The 9,401-nt window shown below is 36.8% G+C and overlaps 1 protein-coding gene across 3 annotated transcripts in view; it reads right to left on the bottom strand.

Moving 5' to 3' along the window:
• Positions 1-1,914: 1,914 nt before the first annotated feature.
• The window catches only part of LOC108752955, a 22,687-nt gene continuing 15,200 nt past the window's right edge, over positions 1,915-9,401 (bottom strand). Inside the window, exons 2-3 of one of the 3 annotated variants that reach the window (XM_018494215.1) lie at positions 5,735-5,874; positions 2,335-2,358 (exon numbers count right to left, since the gene is read on the bottom strand). In XM_018494215.1, the coding sequence (XP_018349717.1) occupies positions 5,778-5,874 (97 nt within the window). In that variant the 3' untranslated portion in view covers positions 2,335-2,358; positions 5,735-5,777. Of the gene's footprint in view, positions 2,359-3,495; positions 3,572-5,734; positions 5,875-9,401 lie in introns of those variants that run through there. The other 2 variants (XM_018494216.1, XM_018494214.1) reach the window with 2 other exon arrangements.

The following is a 9,401-nucleotide window of genomic DNA, read 5'->3' as shown; positions in this document are numbered from 1 at the left end:
TTAAAACGTTTGCGATATTTTTAACCGGAACAAACTAGACAAAACCGCATTTAAAATAATTGTTTTCCATACTGCCACTTATAGCACGTCATACATAAAGGAATGATATAATAAAAGAATAAAAAATAGGACATAAAAATACAATCATGCAAAATTTGCAGATTTATCTCAAATTTTTCGATATAAATTCAGTTGACGTATGTGATTGCTTTTAAAACCGTAAATTTCTTCGCGCTATCGTGTGAAGTGTTACACAAAAGCGCGCATAATATTTGTTTTATATCAAAGTAAATATTGTCCGATTAAGAATTTTTTTTTTCATGAGTGCTTTATCGTAAGACAATACGAGAAGACAACGTTTGCGAGAATTACATTGGTAAATAGAAACAAAAACGCCGATCAAAATAAATATCAATGTAATTTTCCGTGAAACAGAAAATTGCATCGATAGATTTCTAGAATAGCGCATTTGCTGTAATATTCAACGTTTCGTAAAATTGAATGCAATGGAGAGTTTAACGAGATTTTATGACGGAAATTCAATGCGGAGAGTCAAACTGTCGGGGCACGGAGGCTTAAAATGCATCGTCGTTAATTGCGCAGATGGAAAATATGCTTGTGTAAACTCGGCTCGTAAGTCGTGAATATAAATATTTAATCGTGACGCACTAATTTCTACTACGCCAGGTCGGGAGACTAGTCGCCGTGATGAGCAAAAATAAAAATATTACATGAACATTTAGTATAGTTAACAGTAAGTTGGTAACAGACTGTACAAAATAACAACCAGAACGATAACAATCAGTAAGGAAAAGACATTGCACTAAGTAATACAAAACAATCGTATACAACTTTAAATATAAAACTGTACCTATAATGAAATATAAAACTGTACTATAATTTGATTATCATCAATCCTTTCATAGAGAGAGATTCACTAAGGTTATTGTATAATCTCTATCTCTCACTTCCTGAAAAATAAACTGATTACCTGATCTACCTTTCACACAATTTTGTTCAACTCATATCTAAATAATTAGTAACAGATAAACTTTAGCTTTACTTATTGAAACAGATAGCATATTATATACGAAAGACAGAGGAGCCTCATCACGGCGTTCGCATGTCATTGCACTTATGTCAAAGGGGTCTCTACGGGGTTATGATAATGAGAGAGAAAACCGCGGATTAGTTTATATCGTAGAAGCAAATGGTGTAGTTTTATAAAACATCACATCAATAAGTCCACATCAAAGAGACATCTTTTCTAATTGCACATCATGACAAATTAGTCAGCGTTCTGGTCTGTAACTTTATTATAGTTAATATGCTTGCTGCATAAGTCTTCATAATAGTCTATTTGATGTGTACATTTTTTGATACTGGTGACTGGTCCTAGTACAGCTTGACATTAGTTCTGCACAGATATGAGAATACGTCTTTTTGCCAGTACAAAAAGTCCAACAGAAAAATATATTTTCGACTCAAACTCGACTAAGAAGTTTGCCGAGTTTCTCAGTCAAAATACATTATCTCTAATCTACTCTATTAATCGGTTATCGCCTACATTCGCGTATGACTTTATCACATGATTTACGTCTTTATATAATTTACGAATGTTCACCGAGTTTACTAAGATTTATCGTATCGTAATTAATTTTTTAACAACGCCGTCAGTCTCGCTCATATATTATATATATATATATATATTTTTTTTTTTTCTCCCGTTCTTCGTTACCGTGTGTAAAACATTATATAATCATAGCTTTAAATATGTAAATATAATCTCAAATATTATTCAATACTGTTCTCAATAAAGAGTACAGATATTTTAAGATTATCATGATTATTTTCCGAAAGAGGAATTTTTTTTATACGCACACAATAATTTCAAATATAAGTATAACAGGCGACTAACGGCGGGTTAAAACAAAATATACGAACGGAATCGATTCGACCGCTTCGACTACACCACCGCGAAGGAGAAGGGCACGCTTCTGCGGGTGTCGGAGCAGCGGTTATTCCGCGAAAAGTCCTCGCCGGCCGGCGCGTTTCTTCATCCGCATTTCTCTGCCTCACTGCGTGAGCAGCCTTCGACGAGTGGCCGAAACCGCGTAAGAAGTGGCGTCGCGGCGTTCCTCGTACATCTCGCGATTCTTTCCTTTTCTCCTTCAGCCTCTCAGAATCGCTGGACTCGCAGTCAAGGTCAAGGTCGGTGGTCAGGAGGCGAGAGTAGTCCTGTGCCAGGAGGCGTACTGTTGCTGCTGCTGCTGCTGCTGCTGCCGCTGCTGTAGCTGTAACTGTGGCGGTTGCTGTTGCTGTTGTTGCTGTTGATGTTGCTGCTGCTGCCTCTTTTGACTGCAAATGAAAAGCAGGATTGTATTTTATTACTTCCGTTAACATTGCAAATATTGATACATGAAATTATCGTTATATTATACTATGTATGTTGCAAAAAATTATATTATTCACGCTAGGAATGAAGGACGGAGTGATTTCTTGTATGTACAAAATTAAGTCAGAAGTTGTTTCCGAGAAAATAAAGTTTGCAAATCGCGAAGTACACAATTAAGATATGGTTTATGGAAAAATACTGTAAACGTTATCATATCTACATAACTTCCATGTGACTTTACGAGTTAAAGAAACATATGACAAATAATTAAATTATCAATTGAAGAAATAATTCTATTCTCGGTTAAAGCGAATCTTAGTGCTTAAATATTTCAGTGTGAATTTTTATTTTATTGAAAGAGAAATTACTCATAATAAAGCTTCAGGCAAAAAGAGTTCATTCAACACTTGCAATTTATTTTTGTATAAGGAATCACCCCGCTGATTATAATAAATTTTCTAGTTTTTCCCATCTTTTTTGTATTTATGTAATTTTGATAACGTCATAATTATTATTGAAATGTAGACATTCAATTAATTATATATTGTTGTGTGAAATATAGAAGATATAATGAAACATAAAATTAATACGTGCACTGAAAAAAATATAAATCTTAATATATATTCGAATAGTACTAAGTAAACATTCATTTACTGTAAGTAAATATTTAATAAAATAATTAATTCAAATTAGTAATTTTTATATCAATCAAATAAATATACATTTAGTAAATATTTAGAATTATTCAAACAAATATTTATTAAAATTTAGCTTTTTTTTCCAGTAAGAAAGATGCAGAAATTCATACGTAGGACATGTAAAATGAATAATTTGAATGCATAATCATAAAAGCAATATTTTTTTTGTTATTATTTATAAACAACTTGACTAATTTATCGGAAATAACGGAGAAGTTTCGGATTGCCTACACCGACGTGTTTTTTTTTTCCGCGGACGCGCACGTACTCAGTACATTACTTCTGTACTTCTGAAATCAGTTACAAAAACGAATGTGCGGAATTATGCGCATACCTTTGCGAGGTTCGATATTCGCAAGGATAACGTGGGCGTAGTGCTTTTCCTGGATACGACGAAAGAATTCTGGAGGATGCAAAATGCGACGTCACAGTCGCGTCTCGATCGATTTCTCTGCGCATAATAGACACGCACGTGTTGCTGCAAAAATAACGTATAACGTCGAGTAAATCATCGAGTACGAGCGTCACGATGTCCACGTGAGCAAGATTATGAGGCTTGGATTAGTAATTATAACGGAATGCAAAATTCGTGACGGTGGTTTAACGTCAACGTAATTTATTCGGCTGCGCAACTGCGCTATTTAGAGATTGATGCATATCTATATTTTTGTTGACGACCTGAATACGTTAGTACATCACCGATAACAAAGCTTATTATAGACATCACAAATAACTTTCACGTTTCTAGCAACGAAACATTCTTTTTTACGTATACACGTATTATAGGATTCTTTAAAAAAAATATCCTGGAAAAAATTTACTAAATTGACACATGTTTCTTTGAATAATATTAAGTGAACATAAATTTACAGCAAAATATAGTAAATATTCATTTAATAAAAAAAAAGATATTTAAATCAAATTAATTAATTTTTCTATGTAAATGATTTTTCAGATTCTTATTATTCAAGAGATTTAATTTCTCGAGAGAAATAATTTTCCTCGCGACAACCGTATACTTTATTGTCGACCCGATGGAAATTTCCTAGCCATTGTGAGGCGGCTGACGGCCGCATACAAAGCTCTTTATAATTATTATAAGCAGTTTAAGAAACAGATTCTTTTCAAGAGGCTCTTGGCGCAGTTAGTTTCGAACAGTTGTCCAAGTCTATTATACTTCAACATTCTCACCGCCGCGCCGTTGTTGATGGTGGCGCTGCGTTCGCGACTGATATCGCAACAAATCCCTGTGTTAATAGTCGCGACTGTTATCGCGGCTGGACGCTACGTGCACGCGGGAGAGATCAATTAGAATGCACCGCTTAATTAAGAGCACTTTTCCTACATCATAATGCAACAATAAGCAAAGGTAATCGGAACGATTACGCGCACGCGACCTCGACGCTCGAAGTCGCGCGCCCGTCCGCGTTACCCTGGCCGCCGGCATATGGCGTATTCTCACGGCGGAAAAGAAACGTACGAAAGTAATATAGTAGAACGGCTTGGGAAGATAAGGGAGAGAGAGAGACTCACCTTCTTCCGTTTACACCGCCAAGAAACGATGCGACCGTACCGTATATATACGTAAGCGTTCTCCTTTCGAGCTACAAATCTCTCACGGCGCGCGGCGACGACGAGAAACAATTACTTTCTTTAATGGTCGTCTTTCGTTTGCGTCTACGTGTGAGACACAATATACATTTTTCTCGTGTGATTGCAATATCTGCGAGACTGTACATGGAAATCTATACGGTATAGATTTTTCCTGCAGCAATATTGCCGTAAGCTTCCGCGTATTGTATGGGAAAGAGGACGGTTTTGCTGAAATATTTAAAAATTTCGTTAGATACACACAGAGATCTGAAAAATATTTTTGTTAAACTGTCAAAATAGTTATGTAGGGTATTCGAACCAGTGGCTATAGAACGTCGAAACATTTTCCAGCGTTGTTATCAACTGTTCGAACTTCTTACATAATTATTTAAATGTTCTTACAAAATTCAGATCTGTATCTTCTTCTTATTATTCCCGTGCTTGGTTTTCCGACCCAAGAAAAGAGTCAGAGCTCTGTGCACAATGAAAAGAACAGAGAACAAGAAACACAGAATCAGAATTTCGACCAATCAGAAACTGTGTATTCCACGATACATGATTTCTGGTAGGTTAAAATTCTTATTCCCTGTTCCCTGTAAAAGAAGCTTGCGCAACCCCTCACAGTACCGTGCGTTGAATTTGGAACCTTTGGATCCTACGATAACCTCCGCGGGAGGTTAGAGGTCTCACTTTGTTGCATATCTCAAAGTTGATGTCTCCAAAATCATCTTCCCTCGCGGCTACGAGAATCGGGACTCCCCGCAACCAACTTCGCCCAGAAGAAGTTACAAGTCGTTACAGTCATCTGTATTTAATAGCTTAAACGTTTAGTTATTTCAGCAAAACCATACCTTCTGTGTACACGTAATCGCGTAATGGAACTGAACATATATCTGCTCAAACAGAGCTGCTGGATATTTGAAATTCGAACAGCAAAGTGAAATTTAATCGTAATTCAGGTCTGAATATTCAAAAATAACAGAAATACACGGGACGATCTTCTCTCAGCGAGATCATTACGCCGGAATAACGAATTGCTTTCTCTCACCCTGCCTGTTTCCGATCACTCGGCTGTTCGCTCGCGAGAGGAATTAAACCCCGGTGAAATTTTTGCTTCCTGTCTGGCATTTCCCTCTTCCTCTCAGCGACCCTCCGTGCTTTCGAATTTCCCGGGCCCGATCAATGTTGCTGCAATATTATTAGAGCGATCTGTGCTATAATTATTTTATTGAAACTGAAACGTACGGTTATATAGTAAAGATTTGCGACTGTAATATCTCTCGTTGAATTATTTAAGAACTTTTTATTCTAATTTGCCAATTGCTTATCGCATCGACTCCTAACTCGATGACTCTTATTTCTAAATGTTAATTCGAATTATTTCGATGATCCAACAAAAATATTGTTAGACCAATATTTAGACCAAAATTTCCAAATCCGTACTTTCCGTGTATGTAGTCTATAGTTTACCAACGCAATGATTACGAACGTTTATTGTAGGGTCACGTCACGAACAGATGGGTGGTGTGCTCACCTCTTTCTCTCCATACTTTTCGGGCGGGATTTCGGAGCTCACGCGAAAAGTTTACGCGCTTTTCGGGAGAGAAGAAGGAGCGCGGGCATTATTTCTGTGCGGCTCGTCATAATTAACGGTCACGCTGCGGTTGTTCGTAATCCCGGCGAATTAAACGACGCGCAAGGGGCTCAAATGGACGGGACGGCAAGCTGAAAGTTGCGCGCACAAAGCGAAGCGCCTCTCGCGAGCTGTTCTCCCCTCCGAGTGAACGAGTGAGTGAGCGAGTGAGCGAGCGAGAGAAACTTTTTTGCGTCTGACTCGCGCCAGCGACTTCTCCTTGTATAATGAGACGCGACGGTGAGGACGCTCTCCTCGCGCACATTCAATGACGATAATCTATCCACTGCTCGCTACGATTTGAAATATAGATAGCCGAGTTTCAGAGGCGCCGTGAACGATCCCGTCTCGTCTTTCTCTCTCTCTCTCTCTCTCTCTCTCTCTCTCTCTCTCTCTCTCTCTTTCTCATTCTGGAACGGGTACGGCGACTGGCGTATGAAATATGAATTCCCGATCGAAGGCGCTCCAGAACTTCGGACTTTATGTCCGACACGCAGGAGGGACTCTCTGTTTATCTCTCTCCCTCTTTCTTTCCTCTAAATGCGCACGGATAGGGGTGAATGAGTTCGGTATCGACGCGACTGGATTTCTGTCGCGAGAACGTTATTCGCTGTCTCGTCGAATAGGAACTTGGCTCGTGCAAATAAAATTCGCTCATGCGAGGAGTAACATCTTGAGCGTTTTCCTTCCTCTTCTTTTGTAAAGAAGGCATCACGGCTACGTTGATAACAGGTCGTTTTTTCCTCTCTTTTTTTTTTCCTTTTTTTTTGTCCCTGCAAATTACGGTTCTCTTACGCGCCGTATCGATCCTCCTCCACTCTAACATATACGCACGTAGACGTGTGTTCCTCTCAATGATATATTTAAATCTCATGCCGTGCAACGAATATCGAATATGTCAGGTAGTTGAATGTGCAAGTATAGCGTATATGGTATAGAGAATATTTAATATTCTCGCGTTTACGATTCGACGGCTTTGTTATTAATGCGGACGCCCCCGATTAAACTTTGCATACCCAAAGTGACCTGTTTCGTCCTTTATAGGCATCAACGGTGACAATTAAGACGCATCGGCACTCATGAAATATTAAGCCAACCAATAGTGAACTATAATTTCCCAGATAACGAGGAATTCCCTTTATTGGGAGACACAAGATCTGTTTTCGCGTTGTTTCTACTTTTTGCCCTTCGTATCTTTGCTTTCTCTCTTTTCAAGGCTAAATATATTTCTATATATTTCCAAGGCTCATTTCAAGTGCAAAAATATTTGAGGATTTTATACAATGCAAACAGACCTATTGATTCTACGCGTGAAGCATAAAAAAACTGAAATAAATATTCTAATACAATCCCTGATAGCTCGTTTATAATGGCCTTGACTTATTATCTGCGGAATTGATTACATATATTATAATAAAGGAATAAAAATTATATCGTAGATATATAATAATAGACTCATATAATTCTGTAACTCCAATATCTCACACTGCATTTTTGCATAAAACCTTTCATACGTTTGAAGTATGAAATTAAGTTTTGTAAAATATTACGATGCAGTTATAAATAATATTTATAATATAGTTAGTTATTAAATATTTGAAAAAAAGCTTTTTTTCTCAATACTTAAAATAAAATATTATGAAAATATTCTGGCATAACTTTGTATGTTTTACATTTCGTTTTTACTCGATATCTGAGAATTTCTCTCCCAGACATATAACAAAGCGTATTGTAAATTATTCATTTACATAATCTGTTTAAAATTCACAACCTATTACGAGACATGTCGTTCGTGCATAGCGCTAATTCTAAATTTAAATTAGTTAATATAAGATCTATTTTCTCTGAACTACACTTTTGGAACTTGAGCTCGATGTATGTTTGATATTTAACGAAGGCGAGAAAAAGAGTTCTAATACAGGGTGTCCAGTGCAGAAATAAAAAATAGACCTATAATTTTCCCTTTCAGATTCTTATTTTCCCAATTGCATTTTGAGCTATAATTTTATAAGAAAATAGGCGCAGCAAAGTAATGAGTGAGCGAGCGAGGGAGAGAGAGAGAGATTGTGCCTAATAACTTTCCCCCGATTTGCATATTTCGCGAAAGTTTGCACACGTGCGAGCGATCGCGTTTAGTCTGAAAGAAGTTCCGAACTTTATTTGGGGAAGTTTGCGCGCGCACACGTGGGAGAGAAATATGTACACGGAATGGTTGCGGCCGCGTGAATGCCATGTTGAAATTTTGATGAGGACTCGGAGGTAAGGTTTAGACGTAAGGACATTTCTGCTGGGCGAATGTCGGCCGAAAGTTTTGTATCCATTTACCCTAAAAACGTCAGTTAGCTTAATCGCGTTGCAGGCTTCCGTCCGGAAACTTTTTCTTGTCAATGCAAATTTCTCACTGCAAATCACTTCATGCAGTACAAAGTTCAAGGACATTTGTTGATTGAAAGATAAATCTTGTTTGTACTATTGAATAATTCTACACCTTTTTGTACTTCATCGTTTATCATATTGCATGATTTAAACATGAGTTGTTTATTAGTACAGTGATAACAAAGATCACAAGTGTCAATTTATATATATCTCACAGTATATAATTCAAATTATATTATAATTATGTGACACATTTAAATTATGTGACACATTTAATTTAAATAATTATCATTAAAAACAAATGAAAGAAAGAAACAAGTATGATATGCTTTCTACGACTATAATTATATCAGATAATTATATGTTTCTTTGTAATAATGCATTGGGTATTACATCAAAAATTGCATCTATTTATTTAAATGCAGATAAGAAGTGGAAGTGTCCAAAATTGCATCTATTTACTTCACTATGTATACCGTTTTTCCATTTTCGGATACGGTTAGATCGAGATTAGATGCTTATTAAGGTCATCTATTGATAAGCTAAGTACTTTTTCTCGTGTCGCTGATCTTTCCATTCGCAAAGCGTTCAGTGTAAGATAAAATGTAGGTCGCTTTAAAAAGAGCATATGTTATTGTCTAAATTATTTTATGCTGCAGAATGTTTGCTTTTAATATTCGACAGCGCCTAAGTTCATAAATTTACA

Source organism: Trachymyrmex septentrionalis, unplaced genomic scaffold (genome assembly GCF_001594115.1).
Source record: "Trachymyrmex septentrionalis isolate Tsep2-gDNA-1 unplaced genomic scaffold, Tsep1.0 scaffold62, whole genome shotgun sequence".
In the NCBI taxonomy this organism is placed as follows: Eukaryota; Metazoa; Arthropoda; class Insecta; order Hymenoptera; family Formicidae; genus Trachymyrmex; species Trachymyrmex septentrionalis.
This window is presented reverse-complemented; position numbering and strand designations above follow the sequence as displayed.